The sequence below is a fragment of the Dama dama genome, chromosome 25 (assembly GCF_033118175.1).
Source record: "Dama dama isolate Ldn47 chromosome 25, ASM3311817v1, whole genome shotgun sequence".
NCBI lineage: Eukaryota > Metazoa > Chordata > Mammalia > Artiodactyla > Cervidae > Dama > Dama dama.
Window position 1 is genome coordinate 65000075 of NC_083705.1, and position 21214 is coordinate 65021288.

The 21214-nt window shown below is 40.8% G+C and overlaps 1 protein-coding gene across 1 annotated transcript in view; it reads left to right on the forward strand.

Moving 5' to 3' along the window:
• DNAH5 (dynein axonemal heavy chain 5) overlaps positions 1 to 21214 on the forward strand; it is a 314041-nt gene that overhangs the window by 244672 nt on the left and 48155 nt on the right. The window contains exons 62-68 of the mRNA XM_061129706.1: positions 1092 to 1227; positions 2020 to 2336; positions 3935 to 4090; positions 5909 to 6091; positions 18668 to 18911; positions 19903 to 20017; positions 20502 to 20692. Of these exons, the coding sequence (XP_060985689.1) occupies positions 1092 to 1227; positions 2020 to 2336; positions 3935 to 4090; positions 5909 to 6091; positions 18668 to 18911; positions 19903 to 20017; positions 20502 to 20692 (1342 nt within the window). The remainder of the gene's footprint in view (positions 1 to 1091; positions 1228 to 2019; positions 2337 to 3934; positions 4091 to 5908; positions 6092 to 18667; positions 18912 to 19902; positions 20018 to 20501; positions 20693 to 21214) is intronic.

Consider the following 21214-nt stretch of genomic DNA (forward strand, 5'->3'; position numbering starts at 1 on the left):
ATATTACATCAATAAGTGTAAATATTACATGAAGTCCCAGTGACTTGTCATATAGCTAAATCTTTATTCATATCCATTATTGTTTCATAAGTATACATTTTTACAGGTAGAATTAACAGCTGTCTCTTCAATACTGAGAAACTGAAACATTTGCTTTTTTTTACCCTTAAAATTTTTTTTTTAAATTTGTATAGTGTTGTGTTAGTTTCTGCCATTCAGCATTGCAAATCAGCTGTAATTACATATAGTCATTTGTTTTTAAGAACAAAGCTCTGAGTGGCAACAGTGTGTGGCTGTTGCTCTTTAGTCACTTCAGTCGTGTCCGACTCTCTGTGACCCCACGGACTGTAACCCACCAGGCTCCTCTGTCCATTGGATTTCCTAGGCAGGAATACTAGAGTGGGGTGCCATTTCCTTCTCCAGGGGATCATCCAGACCCAGGGATTGAACCCATGTCTTCTGTTTGGCAGGCAGACTTTTTACCACTGAGCCCCCTGGGAAGCCCAACAGTGTATGGAAGTCTAGTTAGAGGTCTCTTATTGACACAAGAGCAACAGGTAGGGGCCTGCTGAGTTGATGTGGCTGGAATTTGTGAATGAACTTCACAACTCCACAACCTGAAGAAAATCTAGAGTTTCACCTGAAATCAAAGGAGATATGGGGTTAGACAAAGCAATAGTGATGCTAGAACTTTAACATGAGAAACATCATTTCTCATTTTAAAGTAGGTTTATGCATGTCTTTACATTTTATTGTGCTCTGTGATACCAGCATGTATGCTTATATTTTATTTGTAATTTTTGATAGGAAAATCATCAATGATGCAAATTTTCACTATATCTCAGTTGATGAAAATCTGGGGAGGGTCTGCCTGTTGGCTCAGGACACTTCCTGAGGAATCTCTCTATGTTCCATAGAAGGGCTTAAGACACAGGCTGGACTGACCCAGACATGTAGAAATGGAAGTTAATGCTTCCTGTGAAATAAATGGCACACATTTCTCACAAAGGCAGATAACATATAATATTTTAGAATTATGTTTTTGAGCTGCAGGCTCTATTTTTCTGAAATAAGGCTTTCTTCTGGTTTAGACCTTGCTTGAAGATGCAGAGAGGTGCAGACATAAGATGCAGGCTGCTTCTGCACTGATCGGAGGCTTGGCAGGAGAAAAAGAAAGATGGACAGAGCAAAGTAAAGAGTTTGCTGCACAAACTAAAAGACTTGTAGGTACGTAACTCCCTTTATTGGCTTCCTGGGTGGCTCAGTGGTAAAGAATCCACCTGTGATGCAGGAGACTCAGGTTTGATCCCTGGGTTGGGAAGATCCCCTCGAGGACAACCCACTCCAGTATTCTTGCCTAGAGAATTCCATGGGCAGAGGATCCTGGCAGGCAACAGTCTGTGGGGTTGCAAAGAGTCGGACAGGACTGAGTAACTGAACACACACACATAAATCCCTTTGTTAATGAGATTATGTGTTGACTGTGATAGGGAGTGAGCAAATTTAAGCTTTAATCAAGATATACATCAACACTCCATTACTTCAAATTCCAGTGTGTGTGTGTGCGTGCCCAGCTGTTTCAAAAGGATGAATATTAGTCTGGCATTTAGGCAACCCTTATTAGATAATGTAGTGTTAGTTGCTCAATCATGTCTGACTCTTATTATCAGATCATTTTTGAATTCTCCTGTGAGTGGATGACCATATAGATCAAGGTCATTTAGAATGGAGGCTGTGTTTTCTGAGTCAGAAGCCATCCTCTCATAACCAGTAAGATCAACATAATCCAATGCTTGACTATCAGCAATTATTACTTGTGGGTCATGTGGACTCTTTTCACAGTGAGCTGAACTACTGCTTATTCACAAGACACAGTAACTTGTGGTTACAATTGGGTTTCTGAAATTTAATTCAGAAGAATGATTGTCTTTTTTTTTTTTTTTTTGCCACTTCCTCCATTCTGCAGAATTACAAGGCTGTTCATAAAGTGTTTCAGTGGTGTTTTGTTTTTTGTTTTAGGGGATGTGTTGTTGGCTACAGCTTTTCTATCTTATTCTGGTCCCTTTAATCAAGAATTTCGCAATCTGCTATTAAATGACTGGCAGAAAGAAATGAAAGCCCGTGAAATTCCATTTGGAGACAATCTAAACCTCAATGAGATGTTGATTGATGCTCCTACCATTAGTGAGTGGAACCTCCAAGGCCTGCCCAATGATGACCTGTCCATTCAGAATGGAATTATTGTCACAAAAGCATCTCGCTCTCCTTTGCTAATTGACCCACAGACTCAAGGCAAGATCTGGATTAAAAATAAAGAAAACCAGAATGAACTCCAGGTAATCTTCGTTTGAATATAAATAGGCTTCCCTGGTGGCTCAGAATGTAAAGAATCTGCCTGCAGTGCAGGAGACCCAAATCTATCTCTGGGTTGGAAAGATCCCCTGCAGGAGGGCATGGCAACCCACTCCAGTATTCTTGCCTGGAGAATCCCATGGACAGAGGAGCCTGGTGGGCTACAGTCCATTGAGTCACAAGAGTTGGGCACATTTGCCCCAGATCAACAATATCTGAGAAGAAATATTTCATATTTAGAAATAATTTTGTTATTAATATTTAGATATTAATATTTATAAGCAATGCCTAAAATTGCATTATTTGGATTCTTGTTTATCTCTCCTAATGCTGTCCATCAAAGGGGTCAGACTCCCTTCTGTTAGGGCCTAAGGCTCTCCCTGATAAACAGAGGAGGGCAGAGCTGTGTCACACTAGGTGTGCCACAAATAAAGACACTTTATAGTTATCCCATGATTATTTGTGTGGTGGTGGGGGAAAGGCAGTATTGTCACACACAGCGTTCACCTGCTTCCTAGTGAAAGGAAAGGGTGCGGTCAAATGCTCTGGAGATTCTTTAGAAAACTGAAAATAGAGCTACCATCTGATCCTACAGTCCCACTCCTGGGCATATATCTGGGGAAAACCATAATTCAAAAAGATGCATGCATTCCAGTGTTCATAGCAGCACTATTTACAATAGCCCAGACCTGGAAGCAACCTAAATGTCCATTGACAGAGGAATGGATAAAGAAGATAACAGTATATTTGTACAATGGAATATTACTCAGCCATACAAAAGAATGAAATACTATCATTCACAGCAGCAGGGATGGACCTAGAGATTATCATACAGAGTGAAGTAAGCTAGACAAAAACAAATAGTATGTCACTTATATGTATTAGTAGAATCTAAAAAATGATATAAACAAACTTATATACAAAACATAAATAGAGCCACAGACATAGAAAACAAACTTATGGTCACCAAAGGGGAAAGGTGATGGAAGAGGAATAAATTAGAAGGTTAGGATTAACATAAACACAGTACTACTGTATATAAAATAGATAACCAGCAAGGACCCGCTGTATAGCACAGGGAACTTTTTCTATGTTTTGTAATAGTCTGAAAAAAATATTTACAACCAAATCACTTTGCTGTGCATCTGAAACTAGCACAATATTGTAAGTCAACTCTTAGTGCCTTTGAGTGCCATGAGCTCATTGTGTCTGACTCTTTACCACCTCATGGACTGTAGCCCACCAGGCTCTTCTGTCCGAGGAATTTTCCAGGCAAGAATGCTGGCGTGGCTTGCCCTTTCATCCTCTAGGGGATCTTCTCAACGCAGGGATTGAGGCTGTGTCTCCTGTGTCTCCCGCATTGCAGGCGGATTCTTTACCCCCAAGCCCCTTCAATTAAGTGAATAAAAATAAGGAAATGATGACTTGCTAAGGTGAAGAAAGGAAACTGTAGAGCAACATTTTGATCTTGTTTCTATTTTTTTTGTCTATATTCTTCAAGATTTTTATCTTTATTTATTTATTTTTCATTTATTTTTATTAGTTGGAGGCTAATTACTTTACAATATTGTCTTGTTTCTAGATCACATCTCTAAATCACAAGTACTTCAGAAACCACCTGGAGGACAGTCTTTCTCTTGGAAGACCCTTGCTTATCGAAGATGTTGGGGAGGAACTAGATCCAGCCCTGGATAATGTTTTGGAGAGAAACTTCATTAAGACTGGGTCTACCTTTAAGGTGGGTTAAACCTGCAGATGACAGTGTGCAGAGCAGTTGCCAGGAGGCCAGGTCAATGTGACATAGGTAACAGTTTCTCATTAAACATCAACTCAGATTCAAGTCTGGGGCAGGAGGCATTTGCTTTTCTCTTCCACGCTTACTGAGTTGGGATCAAGAGTAGCCTTTTTAGGAACATCTGCTTCACTTGTATCATGAAACCTGACTCCATTCTGATGTTAGACTTTGCACGGCTTTCAAGCCCCATCATGCCCCTCCCCTGCCATCCCAAATCTGGGCAAGCTGATGAGAAAGCGTGGCTCTGCTCTCTTTGGTGAAATCACTGTTTTCAGTGAGTATACAGTCTGTGGAATTCTCCAGGCCAGACTACTGGAGTGGGTAGCCTTTCTCTTCTCCAGGGGATCTTCCCAACCCAGGGATTGAACCCAGGTCTCCCACATTGAAGGCGAATTCTTCACCAGCTGAGTCACAGTGGGAAATCCAAACCATGCAACTTCCTGTTCATGACCATATCTGGGAAGCCTCATCCTAGTCGCATCCCATAATCTCCGTGAAACCCTGAAACACCTGCTTCTCTCTGCTCTCTTAAGTGATTTTACTTTGGACCTGTTTGGCAGCCTACCCTGAATCTCCAGAAATTCTCATGTGAATAATAAACCTTTTTCATATCTTTTGGTACATGATTGACATCCTCCATCTTGACTTCTGAACCAGATTTTGGGTGGGGAATCCATCTCACTTCTGCAGTGTGATCACAACAATTTTGGTGATAAATTCTATGTGCGTGTGTGCTCAGCCACTTCAGTCTTGTCTGACTCTTTGCGACCCCATGGACTATAGCCTGTCAGGCTCCTCTGTCCATGGGATTCTCCAGGCAAGAATACTGGAGTGGGTTGCCATGCCCTCCTCCAGGAGATCTTCCCGACCCAAGGATTGAACCACGTGACCAGTGGCTCCTGCATGGCGGACAGATTCTTGATTGCTGAGCCACCAGGGAAGCGCAATAAATTCAATATTTATTTGTTTGTAGTTTTATTGATTTGTTTATTTTTGGCTGTACTGGATCTTCGTTGCTTCCTAGTTTTGTCTCATTGCGGTGAGTGGGGGTTACTCTTTAGTTGTGGTGCATGGACTTCTCATTGCAGGGGCTTCTCTTGTTGCAGAGCACAGGCTCTAGGGTCCTCAGGCTATAGCAGTTGTGCTTCATGGGCTTCACAGTTGCAGTTCTCAGGCTCCAGAGCACAGGCTCTATGGTTGTGGCACATGGACTTAGTTACTCCTTGGCATGTGGGACCTTCCTGGATCAGAGATCCAACCTGTGCCTCCAGCATTGGCAGGTGGTTTCTTTACCACTGAGCCATCAGGGAAGCCTCAAATTCTGTTTTTGTTGGATGATGTATGTTGGGTGGCATCACTAACTCAACGGACATGAGTTTGAGCGGGATCCAGGAGATGGTGAAGGACAGGGAGGCCTGGCGTGCTGTAGTCCATGGGGTCACAAAGAGTTGGACATGACTGAGCGACTGAACAACAACCAACAAATATTGAATTAACTTCCTTTCCTCCCTCCTTCCCTTCTTCCATCCCTCCTTCCCTCTATTTCTCCCTTCCTCCTTCCTCTCTTACTTTAATCCTTCTTTCTTTTCATCCTAGTGGCATGAAGCCCTGTGAATGCCTAATGAACATTTCTTTTTAAGTATACACATGATCTCTAGGTATATAGTGGTTTAAAGTGATATTAGATCCTAAGCAAAAAACACACAGTAAGGTGTATGTGTGTTTTTTTTTTTTACTTTTAACTTTCTTTTTATAACAAAGGTGAAAGTCGGTGACAAAGAGATAGATGTGATGGATGGCTTCAGACTCTACATCACCACCAAGCTGCCCAATCCAGCCTACACCCCTGAAATAAGTGCTCGGACCTCCATCATCGACTTCACAGTCACTATGAAAGGTCTAGAAGACCAGTTACTGGGGAGAGTCATTCTCACAGAGAAGCAGGTAAGCAAAGTGTGCAACAAAGTAAAGTATGCAGCCCCACCAGGGCTTCCCTGGGGGCTCAGCGGGTAGAGAATCTGCCTGCAATGTGGGAAACCTGGGTTTGATCCCTGGGTTGGGAAGATCCCCTGGAGGAGGGCACGGTAACTCACTCCAGTATTCTTGCCTGGAGAAGCCCCATGGACAAGAGGAGCCTGGCGGGCTACAGTCTGTGGGGTCACAAAGAGTCAGACATGACTGAGCGACTAAACACAGCACAGAGTATGCCCCCCCCCGCCCTTTCTGCATCACATTATGGTTCTTTCATTGACAAAAATAAGGTGATGAACACTGTGATGGGATTGAATCCCCCCTTTTAATTCCTGTGTTTCTTCCATTATTCATTTTCAAGTGTCTTTAATAACAGCTAACCAATTATCTACCCGGTACACTGCATCTGTATCACACACATAACATATATATCATCAATTGATTTTATATAGGGGAATGATGTAACTATGAGAATATCTGTCTCATTTTCAGCATCACGGTTCTGGTTTTATACTCCTTAAATTTTCTGAAGTTTGTTCTATTCCTAGTTCTAGTCACCCGTTGAATTTTAGCTTTCTAGTATGTCTGGGGTTTCCCAGGTGGCACAGTGGTAAAGAATCCACCTGCTAATGCAGGAGATGCAGGGGATACAGGTTTGATCCCTAGGTCAGGAAGATCCCCTGGAGGAGGAAATGGTAACCCACTCCAATATTCTTGTCTGGAGAATCCCATGGACATAGGAATCTCGAGGGCTATAGTTGATGGGGTTGCAAAGAATCAGACATGACTGACCACACACATACATGCACCCACACAGTATACATCTAGGTTTTTATTTCATTTGATTCATCATTATGCTTTTGGAATATAAAATTGGAACATTGTACCCAGATAGCACAGCATTACCAATTCTTATTTGTTATCCAAGAGTGCTTGCTATATCTTGCAAGAAGACAAGTTTGTTACCCTAGATTTCACTGTGCACCTTCTGAAGGCTACTAGCTTTGCTATGCTCTGAGCATAATTCTGTGTCTGTTTTATCTTGATGAGAAATGGCCAATAATTTATAAACTTCCTTGCTCTGAATCAGCATTTTCTCCAGGGAACTTGTGAGTTGTAAGGAAAGAAATCTGGAGGGTTTTAATGGGACTCTGTCGATGAAGCTGTGTGAACTCTGAAAGTTTCTATTGATTTTCTTCTTGAGTTAGATAGCTGTGAGGAGTTCAGTTTAATTTATGCCCCCCTTCCACACTGACCTAAAGATTTATTTAGGTTAAAATTACTGGCAAAATCTTTGGAATCTGCCCCTCCTTTTCTTTACTACCTCTTCTCTATGTCTGACCATGTGTCCTCTTCTGAGCCCTTCCTTGTACCTGTATTTCTCTCTCTCCTTCCCTTTTTCCCTTTTTATGAATCTTCTCTATTTATTTAAAAAATCCCTGGTGGCTCAGACAGTAAGGAATTTGCCTTCAAGGCAGGAGACCCAGGTTCGATCCCTGGGTTGGGAAGATCCCCTGGAGTAGGAAATAGCAACCCACTCCAGTATTCTTGCCTGGGAAGTCCATGGACAGAGGAGTCTGGTTGGCCAGAGTCAAATGTGGTTGCAAAGAATCAGATGCGACTGAGTGACTTAACACTTTGACTTTCACTTTTCTGTTTATTTTTAACTTATGGTACACAGATCATAGAGTTATGTAGTTGGAAGTTGCATTAAGAGGGCTTAATCCAGTTTCATCAGTTCACATGGTTGGTGACCTCCATGTGGTAGGAACTGTGGTAGGAACAGACTGGAGTAACAGCCTTCCAAATATGTACTTGTTTATTTTTGGAGTCTCAGTCGAGATGGTTGAAGAACTTTAGTGCTGACGCATCCTCACTTCAGAAAGGACTAGGATTCTTAATCAACAACAAGGCCTGTGGAGCCTGGGCATCCTTGAGGGTCTTCAGTTTAATATCCATCGCCTGTATCTGTCTGTTTGTCTGTCTATCTATCTACTTACCTTCCTACCTCACTTCCTTCCTTCCTCCCATTTTTTCTTATTTCCGTTCTTTCTTCCTTCCTTTCATTTTTATTGGAGTATAGTTGCTTTACAGGCTTCCCTGGTGGCTCAGTGGTAAAGAATCCATCTGTCCATGCAGGAGATGCGGGTTCAGTCCCTGGGTCAGGAAGATGCCCTGGAGGAGGAAATGGCAACCAAGTCCATGGGGTTTATTTATAAAGAGTCCGATATGACTTAGCAACTAAACAACAGCACAAGAGTTGCTCCACAGTATAGCTTTGGCTATACAGTAAAGCGAATCGACTATGCATGTGCATATACGTATACATGGACTTCCCAGGTAGCACAGTGGTGAAGACTCTGCCTGCCAATGCAGGAGATGCAAGAGATGTGGGTCCAATCCTTGAGTCAGGGAAGATCCCCTGGAGTAGGAAATGGTAACCTACTTTAGTATTCTTGCTGGAAAATCCCATGGACAGAGAAGCCTGGTGGGCTACAGTCGGAAAGAGTTGGACATGACTGAGGAGCTGAGTGCACATATACATAAACATATACATGTATCCCCGCTTTTCTGGATTCCCGTCCCAGTCAGGTCTCCACGGAGCGCTGAATGGAGTCCCCTGTGCCCTGCAGTAGGTTCTCGTTAGTTGTCTGTTTTATACACAGGCTCTACTTTTACCTGTGGCGTTGGCTTCAGGGAGATAAGGGTCTTTGATGGCACTTTGAATAATATCCTTGTCCTCAACTTTCTCTCTGTTTAGCTGAGATGAAGGCTGTCTCCTTGGGAAAAAAAAAATAATTTGGTTTCCCAGATTTTTAGTTGCAACAAAACAACTCCAGGACTGTCATTAATTGTTGCAGCAGAGGTTTAAAATGAAATAAGGAGCACTTTAAGCTCATTGGAAGACTTTGAACAGTCTTGGAAAGCCAGTAAGGATCCCAGGCTGGACTTTGCCTTACTTCCTGGGAAAACTGAGTGTTTTGATACTTCATTCTCTTACCATCGTCTCATTATCAGAGTTCATTCCAGGCTCACAGTAAATGATTCTTATAGAAGTGTGGTCAGAGCAGTGTGACACTCTTTCTGCTATAATAACAGAGGGTCATCTTACCCTGAACCACATTATAATACAGCATGTAATCTCTATTTTCTTTTCTCTGAAGCAAAGTATTATGCAAGAAGTGAGCTTCATTGTTGTTATTGTTCAGTAGCCCAGTAATGTCCAAATCTTTGTGACCCCGTGGACTGCAGCACCCAGGCTTCCGTGTCCTTCACTAACTCCTGGAGTCTCCTCAAACTCATAATCCATTGAGTCAGTGATGCCATCCAACCATCTCATCTTCTGTTGCCCCCTTCTCCTCTTGCCATCAACCTTTCCCAGCATCAGGGTGTTTTCCAATGAACCATCTCTTTGCATCAGGTGGCCAAAGTATTGGAGCTTCAGCATCAGTCCTTCCAATGAATATTCAAGGTTGATTTCCTTTAGATTGACTGGTTTGATCTCCTTGCAGTCCAAGGGACTCTCAAGAGTCTTCTACAGCACCACAGTTTGAAAGCATCAGTTCTTTGGCTCTGAGCTGCTGGACTTAATTGTGCTGGATTTTAGTAGCCTGCTTTCTGCCGGAAGCCTTTCCTTTTGCAGCATCTGTTCTGCCCACTGTGCCCCTGAATCTGCTCGCTCTGCTGAGTCTTTGCAGCCTGGGCAAGTGGGTCTAAGTTGATCTTCACTTTCAGGGAATTTTTTGTCATCTAGTGACTCAGTTGATAAGAGCCTATGTCTGTGCCTATGGACACAGATAAAAAACTCTTTTTAAGTCTAAATTATTTCTTTGACTTTAGCAACAATGCAGTCTCCCTTATAATCACTTTTTGAGTGATTGTAAAAATATCAGTATTAAATGCTATTGAGCCAAGGAGGGGGCTGTTGGAAGTTAAGAAAATCCCATAGGTATGAGGTTGATGTTGGAAAGCATCTAAGACATTCCCTGAATGTGGGGAAACATCGAAATCAGTGGTAAACTTCTTCAGTCAGGATGAGTTATGCCTTCACTGCTCTCTTGATCCTTCTGGTGAAAGGAGGCTTGGAACAGTAACTTAGGATGCAAGGGAAAGTCCACTCTTCTTTGAGTCCATAAATCTACCAGCTGTCCAGTGTTCTGGGCATACAGGCAGTGAGGAGGAGCTTTATTATCACGCAGGATCTGGTCTCACGAATGCTCCGCTGTCCAGCCTGTCAGACCCTCAGGTTTGTTTACTTAAGAAACAAATGGAAACCGTAGAGCATATGAATGGAAGGAAGGCAGATTTTTAACCAACTTTATAACTTTCTCTGTGCTTCAAGGCAGTCTTTTTAAATGCATGGGCTGTCCAAGTTCACATCAAAGTCCAGTACAGTTGATCCGATATTGTTCTTGTGAATAGATTTAGACAGCTTCCTCTTGTCACCAGAAGGTGATGTATTGAGACCTTTTTAAACAGCAGCAGATCAGTAGCCCTCCAGAAACTTTCCTTTAAAGAAACCCAGTCTCTTAGCGTCTCTCTCATCTTGATCCTAGAGAATAGGACAGAAACGCAAAAAGAACTATATACTCCTAGGAGAGAAATATTCATAAACAGTTAACAACCTCTACTGGCCATACAATGCAAAGCCTCAAGGGTCATCATTGTTCAGAATTTCAGACGAGCAAACAGGTGTGTGATTTAATTCTTTTGGAGGTAGAAGGACCTGAACTTGGTGGGACAGACATGAAAAATAACTTAATAAAGACAATAAATAGACATTGTTATCACCAGCTCATTTGGTGGAGAAATAAATAAATCTGTGCTCAGTTGTTTAACCTTTCATTTTAATTACCAGTGCAAGGGACAGAGAAAAGAATCTTTGGGAATGAAAGCCCGAGTGATACCTTAAAATGAGAACTCTGGAAGGCTGCCATCTATTTCCTTTGATTGTTTTGAAAACTCTGGTGATAGATGAATTTTATGTACACAAAGAATTTTTGTTTTCATTTGTATCTTCATTGAGCCACTTAATTAAAATAGTATTTTCTTTATTATTTTTGGCTGTGCTGGATCTTCGTTGCGTGGGTTCTCAGTTGCGGCGGGTGGGGGATGCTCTCTAGTTGCGGTGCTCGGGCTTCTCACTTTGCTGGCTTCTCTTGATGTGGAAGACGGGCTCTAGGGCACGAGGGTTTCAGTTGTTGCGGTGAGTGGACTCTGTAGTTGTAGCTCCTGGGCTCTAGAGCACGGGCTCTAGAGCACAGTCTCAATAGTTTTGGCGCCGGGGCTTAGCTGCTGCACGGCATGTGGGGTCTTCTCACGTCAGGGATTTGAACCCGTGTCTCCTGCATTGACACTCAGATTCTTTACGACTGAGCCACCAGGAAAGCTCCTGAGCCACTTAAGCTTTGATCGTTTAATTAATTAATAGTACATTTCCTGAACTTGCACTGAATCACTACTGTACTTTCTTACTCGACTTGTGGATACTTTTCACATTATCACAGTTTATATACATTTTTTTGTTGTAGCCTTAATGTAAAGAATACATCCCCTGGAGAAGGGAACCATCCTGATCCAGGGATCAGCTCAGGTCTTCTGCATTGCAGGCAAATTTTTTTACCATCTGAGCCACCAGGGAAGCCCTTAATGTGAAGAATACATAACACAAATGTTTACTATTCTCTGTGTGTGTGTGTGTGTGTCTGTCTGTCTGTCTGTGTGTTAAGAGATAATCCCTTTGTTGGGAAAAATGCTTATAGACAAGATTGTTTTGCTTAATTCTCCCCTATACATTAATTTGAAGAAGAACAGTATTTGGAAATAAAGTTGTAGTTCAATAGAACTGTGTTTACATCAATCATACAAATGAAAATATGCCTAAAACTTTATCCCAAAGTAGGCTTTCCTTTTAAAAATCTCATGGAAAGCAAATAGAAATTGTCTGATTTTCTTTCAGAGATATCTTTCTTTGTCCTCTGACTATTGTTCTAGTCTAATGTTTGGCAACTGGGGTGGCATTTAGAGAATAGTTTGCTTTTGTAATTCCAAATATTACTTTAGGTTGTAGTATTTACTTTAAAGTAGATTTTTGTCAGTACAAACTATGGGGGAAATGTACTTCTTCAGTTGAGTTCAGTTGCTCAGTCGTGTCTGACTCTTTGCAACCCCATGAATCGCAGTATGCCAGGCCTCCCTGTCCATCACAAACTCCGAGAGTTTACTCAAACTCATGCCCATCGAGTCGGTGATGCCATCCAGCCATCTCATCCTCTGTCGTCCCCTTCTCCTCCTGCCCCCAATCCCTCCAAGCATCAGGGTCTTTTCCAATGAGTCAACTCTTCGCATGAGGTGGCCAAAGTACTGGAGTTTCAGCTTCAGCATCAGTCCTTCCAATGAATACCCAGGACTGATCTCCTTCAGGATGGACGGGTTGGATCTCCTTGCAGTCCAAGGACTCTCAAGAGTCTTCTCCAACACCACAGTTCAAAAGCATCAATTTTTCGGTGGTCAGCTTTCTTCACAGTTCAACTCTCACATCCATACATGACCACTGGAAAAACCATAGCCTTGACCAGATGGACCTTTGTTGGCAAAGAAATGTCTCTGCTTTTTAATATGCTATCTAGGTTGGTCATAACTTTCTTTCCAAGGAGTAAGTGTCTTTTAATTTCACGGCTGCAAGTCACCATCTGCAGTGATTTTGGAGCCCCCAAAAATAAACTCCGACACTGTTTCCACTGTCTCCCCATCTATTTCCCATGAGGTGATAGGACCAGATGCCATGATCTTAGTTTTCTGAATGTTGAGCTTTAAGCCAACTTTTCACTCTCCTCTTTCACTTTCATCAAGAGGCTTTTTAGTTCCTCTTCACTTTCTGCCATAAGGGTGGTGTCATCTGCATATCTGAGGTTATTGATATTTCTCCTGGCAATCTTGATTCCAGCTTGTGCTTCTTCCAGCCCAGCGTTTCTCATGATGTACTCTGCATATAAGTTAAATAAGCAGAGTGACAATATACAGCCTTGACGTACCCCTTTTCCTATTTGGAACCAGTCTGTTGTTCCATGTCCAGTTCTAACTGTTACTTCCTGACGTGCATACAGGTTTCTCAAGAGGCAGGTCAGGTTGCCTGGTATTTCCATCTCTTTCAGAATTTTCCACAGTTTATTGTGATCCACACAGTTGAAGGCTTTGGCGTAGTCAATAAAGCAGAAATAGATGTTTTTCTGGAACTCTCTTGCTTTTTCAATGATCTGGTGGATATTGGCAATTTGATCTCTGGTTCCTCTGCCTTTTCTAAAACCAGCTTGAACATCTGGAAGTTCTCAGTTCATGTATTGCTGAAGCCTGGCTTAGAGAATTTTGAGCATTACTTTACTAGCGTGTGAGATGAGTGCAATTGTGTGGTAGTTTGAGCATTCTTTGGCATTGCCTTTTTTTGGGATTGGAATGAAAATGGACCTTTTCCAGTCCTGTGGCCACTGCTGAGTTTTCCAAATTTGCTGGCATATTGAGTGCAGCACTTTCACAGCATCATCTTTCAGGATTTGAAATAGCTCAACTGGAATTCCATCACCTCCACTAGCCTTGTTTGTAGTGATGCTTTCTAAGGCCCACTTGACTTCACATTCCAGGATGTCTGGCTCTAGTTGAGTGATCACACCATTGTGATTATCTGGGTCATGAAGATCTTTTTTGTACAGTTCTTCTGTGTATTCTTGCCACCTCTTCTTAATATCTTCTGCTTCTGTTAGGTCTCTACCATTTCTGTCCTTTATTGAGCCCATCTTTGCATGAAATGCTCCCTTGGTATCTTTAATTTTCTTGAAGAGATCTCTACTCTTTCCTATTCTGTTGTTTTCCTCTATTTCTTTGCATTGATCACTGAGGAAGGCTTTCTTATCTCTCCTTGCTATTCTTTGGAACTCTGCATTCAAATGGGAATATCTTTCCTTTTCTCCTTTGCTTTTTGCTTCTCTTCTTTTCACAGCTATTTGTCAGGTCTCCTCAGACAACCATTTTGCCTTTTTGCATTTCTTTTCCATGGGGATGGTCTTGATCCCTGTCTCCTGTACAATGTCACGAACCTCTGTCCATAGTTCATCAGGCTCTCAGTCTATGAGATCTAGTCCCTTAAATCTATTTCTCACTTCCACTGTATAGTCATAAGGGATTTGATTTAGGTCATACCTGAATGGTCTAGTGGTCATCCCTACTCTCTTCAGTTTAAGTCTGAATTTGGCAATAAGGAGTTCATGATCTGAGCCACAGTCAGCTCCCGGTCTTGTTTTTGCTGCCTATAGAGCTTCTCCATCTTTGGCTGCAAAGAATATAATCAGTCTGATTTTGATGTTGGCCATCTGGTGATGTCCATGTATAGAGTCTTCTCTTGTGTTGTTGGAAGAGGGTGTCTGCTGTGACCAGTGTGTTCTCTTGGCAAAACTCTATTAGCCTTTGCCCTGCTTCATTCTGTACTCCAAGGCCAAATTTGCCTGTTACTCCAGGTGTTTCTTGACTTCCTACTTTTGCATTCGAGTCCCCTATAATGAAAAGGACATCTTTTTTGGGTGTTAGTTCTAAAAGGTCTTGTAGGTCTTCATAGAACCGTTCAACTTCAGCTTCTTCAGCATTACTGGTTGGGGCATAGGCTTGGATTACTGTGATACTGAATGGTTTGCCTTGGAAATGAACAGAGATCATTCTGTTGTTTTTGAGATTGCATCCAAGTACTGCATTTCGGACTCTTTTGTTGACCATGATGGCTACTCCATTTCTTCTTAGGGATTCCTGTCCACAGTCGTAGATATAATGGTCATCTGAGTTAAATTCACCCATTCCAGTCCATTTTAGTTTGCTGATTCCTAGAATGTTGACATTCACTCTTGCCATCTCCTGTTTGACCACTTCCAATTTGCCTTGATTCATGGACCTAACATTCCAGGTTCCTATGCAATATTGCTCTTTACAGCATCGGACCTTGCTTCTATCACCAGTTCCGTCCACAGCTGGGTATTGTTTTTGCTTTGGCTCCATCGCTTCATTCTTTCTGGAGTTATTTCTCCACTGATCTCCAGTAGCATATTGGGCACCTACCCACCTGGAGAGTTTCTCTTTCAGTATCCTATCATTTTGCCTTCTCATACTGTTCACTACTTAGCCTTATTTTAATCCTTTGGGAATATAAGCATTACTTTAATTGACAATTTAATTAGTGTTGTTAGTGATATTAAGTTGAACACAACCATTTCAATAATGTTTAAACTTTTACTTAACTCTTTAAAATTAGGGATGGAGTAATTTTGCAACTTATTGTATGCATTACTAATAACTGTATTTATTAATAATGGTTTTCATAAGCAATATGGAGCATAATTTTAGTCTCAATCCCATAGTTCTCAAGTGGAGATGAGATTGGAAATGTAGATTGTAACAGATTTTATAAACTATGTTGAAAATTTTGGACCTTTTCAAATAGTAAAGGGAAATCCCTCAATGACTTGGGGCAGAAAATGGGGTGATGACAGCAAAAGGTCAGCAGGAAGACCAGTCATGGTTAGAGCAGTGCTCCAAGCACAAATTAAAACCCAAATTATGGCAATTGCTGTGTAATTGGGAAAAAAATGGACAGAAGAAAAATTACTTTATGGAAAGGCTCAATAAGGATTGGTGCAGTTTCGGGATTTGATGCCCATGGTCTGACTCCAGCAGGCATGAATGCATGAATCTTTAGCATTATAAGTGGAAGATTAGAAAGTTTTCCTTTTTAAAAATCCCATTTCAACTACTTTACTATGCTTTTATGTTACATGATATTTGCAAATATGATTTATTTTGTATTGACATATAATTCTATTTTTCAAACTATTGATTTCCAAATAAATATTATACTGCATCTGAAAAATCCAGGCTGGAAATGAATCAAGGGAGAGGGTGGAAGAGAAGAGACGTATTCTGAGCAGCTGTTGTGATCCAGGCACTGGTCTCAGCTACTCTGCTGATCCCCGCACAATCTCTCTCTGAGCTGATTTGTGTACATTTGGCAGATGAAGAAACTGAGGCATATAGTCTTAAGTAACATGGTGAAGGTCATGCAGTTAGTAAGTTCTGGGAGTTAGAACTGAAACAAGTCTTCTTGATGTCAAAATCCTCACTCTTCCCACTGCTTTGCTTTCCTTTTCTTACCTGTCTTCAGGTGAGGACTTTTAGAGTCCTCTAGGGACTTACCTCTAGAGTCCTTACCTCTAGGGACTCCGAAATGATAATGAGAGTACATAAAATTTAGCAATATGGCAATAATAATATTTGAATTCTTTCCATTTAATTTTATTATCACTTTATTTTCTAGTGTAACCATATTGCAAGTGCATTTATTGTAACTGTTTATGGAAATGATTTTTATAGTAGTCATTAAATGTCACTTGTTTGTACTAAGTTCTACAGAAGCTCAGCTTTGAGATTTTTATTTAGTGAATAAATGAATTAAAATGACCAGTAAGAAAGCTTTCAAATCTAACCAAATAGCACATGGTAGCAAAGATAAGTAAGTCTTAATTGTATTGCTATATCTCAAAGAATTAAGAATTGAGTCAAGCTTGTATGCTTAAGGAGCATTTGTCTTGCTTAAGGAGAGAATTTTTCTTTTCTAGAATGTTCTAGACCTGACTCACTGTGTTTAGAGTATGAACTGGGAGTCTGGTAGGGTCCCATCCTCCTAATTGTTCAACCAATGGTGAATAACTAGCTGGACCGTAAAGCAGAGGCCAGTGCTCTTTGCTTTTTGTCTGTATGCAATTTTGTTATCAGGACCTTTATTTATAACTTCATGGTTTTTGATACAAAGGCAGAATTTTCATGTTTGTATTTCTGGCACTAAGACATGACTAGATTTTCTGGGACACTAATATGTTTCAGTTTACCAGTTTGAAAAGGGGTAGAGTGATTAATCATTCACTCTGCAGTATTGAGAGCCAACCATGTATGGGCATTGTACTAAGAGTTGGAGAATGTATCAATGAACTAAAAAATCCTTGGAGCATAACTATCAAGTAAATTGTGTTATATTAGAAAGTAAATAATCGTGTCGTTAGTGAATAGTCTCATGTTTTATGTGTTTTCATATGATTCATCACTGTATATAACTTTAGATTTCTAGTTTTCTAGGTAGGTATAGAATCTACAAAACCTTTTGAGTCATTCTAGAATACCTAGTTGAGTATGGGCCTTTCTGAAGTCGCTCTGTCAGCGTGAGCTTGGTACCACATGCCTGGTAGCTGGACCTAAACTGACAGTGCTTTCCCATTCAAGGCACCTGCATTTTACCCTAGTTTTCCCAAATTGTATTTACACTGAAATGTGCATAGCTTCTTTAGTGATGCAGCTAGGCGTAGGTAGGCACCTTGTCAATGGACACTATATTTAGAAAGGTCTTCAAGCAAACTTGCAGATGCATATTTTTCTCTTTAAATTTTATTTTAGTTTTTGATATCTTATTCTTGGGTTTCTCACTGATGCAGATTGACCACTTAATTTTTATTAAAAAAATCTTTTTTGGCCATACCACAAGGCATGGGGGATCATAGTTTCCCAACCAGGGATCAAACCCTTGTCCCCTGCAGTGGACACGCATGCCCTCTATGGTTTTGAACCCCCAGGGAAGTCCTTCTTTGCAGATTTTAAATTCTGTTTCCTCATTGTCTTTTCCTTTTTTGATTCTTTTATTAACCTCCAGTTAGAATCACTCATGAAACAATTTGACTTTCATGTACAGTTTGACCTGGTGTCTGAAGCATGTTGTCTCTGGTTTGGCTTATTCGGTGTCATGGCCATTTCCTCCTTCCCCCACCCTCACCAACCCCATTTTTTCTTTCCTTCTCTTTCACCGTCTCTCTTTCTCCAAACTCCCTATAAGGAGGAAACAGCCAATCAGGACAATAATCTCCCAAAGCCATTTTCTCCCCAGCTTCCCACAAAGGTCTTTCAGGAAGGATTCAGAACTTCCCTTCTCTTCAAGAGAACAGCATCTTTTGTTTTCAAGTCAAGATGATTTTTCAATTTATATGTACCCGCAGTAACAGCACAGTTTACCTGCCTAACTTTTGGACACTTGCTTGTCACAGAGTTGGATACTATTTCAACAAGCAAGTTGAAAATAATCACATTCAAATGGCAATAGAGCTCTTTTAAACAAGAAACTAAGCAGAGATAAATGTATTTAATCTAAGCTGCATGTTATATTCAAACAAATTTCAGTTTCAAAACAGGAATAAATATGATCATAAAAGTCACTTAAAGCTGAGTCGACTTTAGGAAATAAATGGATGGTAAATTGTTAGCATTGGTAATATTTTTAGCACATTTTATGTTGTTTGCCCCCAGTTCTTTCCTCTATGAATTCATCTCCTCTGATTTTGATGTTGGTATTTCCTGCAGTCAAATATGATAACTACAGTGCAGGAACTCAAGAGAGCCCAATAGGTAAACCTTTTAAGGAATGGCTTAATGATAGTTGTTAATTAAGGAAGAAAATATATTTATGCAAATTAACAGGAATTGGAGAAAGAAAGAACTCATCTCATGGAAGATGTAACTGCAAACAAAAGGAAGATGAAGGAGCTGGAAGATAATTTGCTTTACCGTCTGACCAGCACCCAGGGGTCCCTGGTGGAAGACGAGAGTCTCATCCTGGTGTTGAGTAAGACAAAAAAGACAGCTGAGGAGGTGACACAGAAGCTGGAAATTTCAGCTGAGACAGAAATTCAAATTAACTCAGCCCGGGAGGAATATAGACCCGGTGAGTTTGGTAATGAAAGACAAATGTCACAGGAAAATGAAGCGAGAAATGAGAATTAGAGAAATTGAAGTAAGGATGTTATGAAAACGACTATGCAATGTGGGGTGGTCATTTATGTTTTATGCCATTTCTTTAAATATTCAGCAAAATTGAGATGAAGAAGTTTTATGATGGTGTAAATTTTCTAAGCACTTATCATTAATGTTGCTGGCAAATTCCTTAAGGTTTCTATGAACTTATTTTTAAACCAGAAAGTTAAGAGGAGAGTTTTTAGAGGACATCTGACTGCAAATTAGTGAAGTCTGAGGAATTCATGCTGCGTTTGTGGGCTGTTCGTTAGTTGTTTGTCATTGGTAACAATAAGCCTGTATTTTGTTTGTAGTCTTCCTAACAGGAAGGTAGTTCTCTGGTCTCATGGGAACTCTTCCGTCTTATACGTAAATCAACAAATCAGTGTTGTTTATGGGTTATAAAGGGAACCTGCTAAAAGAATTCAATTTCCTTTAGTAATTTATCATGCCTTCTGGGAAAATAATCGAAATAATATCTACTGGTAGACAGTCAGGAGCATCATCTCTGTGATGCCTTGGTTTGCCAACTTGAGGCTGGGGTTAGTCAGGGCTTCTTCATGGAGCTCAAGAATGAGGTCCTTACAATGCCTACATAAGTTGCTGGGTGTTACAACCTATGCTGTCCCATTGGTTGTCTTCTCTACCTATGAGAAAATGTAATAAAATGTATTTATAAGAGATCTAGAGATTCTCAAATGGAACGTATTACTTAATGAGGGCAAACAGCAGACTACTTGTACAGATCTTATAAAGAACAATTAAATGTATATGATGACATTGCTCTAGACTCCATTGCTGGTAGATAGTCATTGCTAAGACTATGAACCTTGTTGTTTTCGTTTACCGTTCAGACTGATCTGTGCATGGGTCATTTATTGTCCACCCTCATAGCAAGTGCGACCTTGATCTTTGTCTTTCAGTCGCCACCCGGGGTAGCATCCTCTACTTTCTCATCACGGAGATGCGCTTGGTTAATGAGATGTATCAGACTTCGCTCCGCCAGTTTCTTGGCTTGTTTGACCTTTCCTTGGCCAGGTATGTCTGTACTCAGGAAGCCAAGCTGAATTCAGTATCTGTGGGATATTATGTTGATAACTTCCCCCCCGCTTTGCTACTAAGCTTGTCTTCTTTTTTAATCTAAATTGAGAGTAATTACCAGTATGTTAACAAATCATTCTCGTTTGTTATTTTATGCTCGGGGAAAGCTCTACCAACTATTCATCCATTGATCGATTCTTTTGGGTTCACGAGTTTCTATTTAACAAGAAAATTCCCCAGATGTTGTTGTGAGTGATAATGTTTGGTGGGTAAAAATTGATTCAGATGATGTGAAGGATTCTCTTATGTTATTTCATGTTGAGAGAATGCTTGTTATTTCAGATTTAGGAGGCTTACTAATGATGTGTATAAAATAAGAATTGGTCCTCCAGAGTTACTTATTTTAAATGAAAGACGTTGTTTCTAAGAACAATTGAAAAGGGCAGTGGGCTAAACCTGATTTAAATGCTGTCTTCTCCAGGTCTGTCAAGAGCCCAATTACAAGCAAGAGGATCGCTAATATCATTGAGCACATGACCTACGAGATTTTTAAGTACACAGCCCGGGGGTTGTATGAGGAGCACAAATTCCTGTTCACGCTGCTGCTTACCCTGAAGATTGACATCCAGAGGAACCGAGTCAAGCATGAAGAGTTTCTCACCCTTATTAAAGGTCAGTATACGACTAGAAAGCATTGCGCATGGGTGCAGATGTACGAATTATGTGAGGGTCGTGTGTGTGTTTTAGCAGTAGTTTCCTTGCACTTGATTGAAGATTGCACTTATGAGAGATATTTTATTTGTTCATTTATTGCGTGAAATTTTTAAAAATTTTATTTATTGTATTAAAAAATATATATATATTTTGTGCTGGGTCTTTGTTGCTCTCAGATGGTAAAGCATCTGCTTACAATGCGGGAGACCGGCTTTGATCCCTGACTTGGGAAGATCCCCTGGAGAAGGAAATGGCAACCCACTGCAGTAGTCTTGCCTTGAGAATCCCATGGATAGAGGAGCCTGGTAGGCTACAGTCCAGGGGATTGAAAAGAGTCAGACATGACTGAGTGACTTCACTTTCACTCTGTTGCTCTGCATGGGCTTTCCCTAGTTGCAGGAAGCAGGGGCTACTTACTCTTTGTTGTGGTGTGAAGGCTGCTCATTGTGAAAGCCTCTCTTGTTTCAGAGAGCAGGCTCT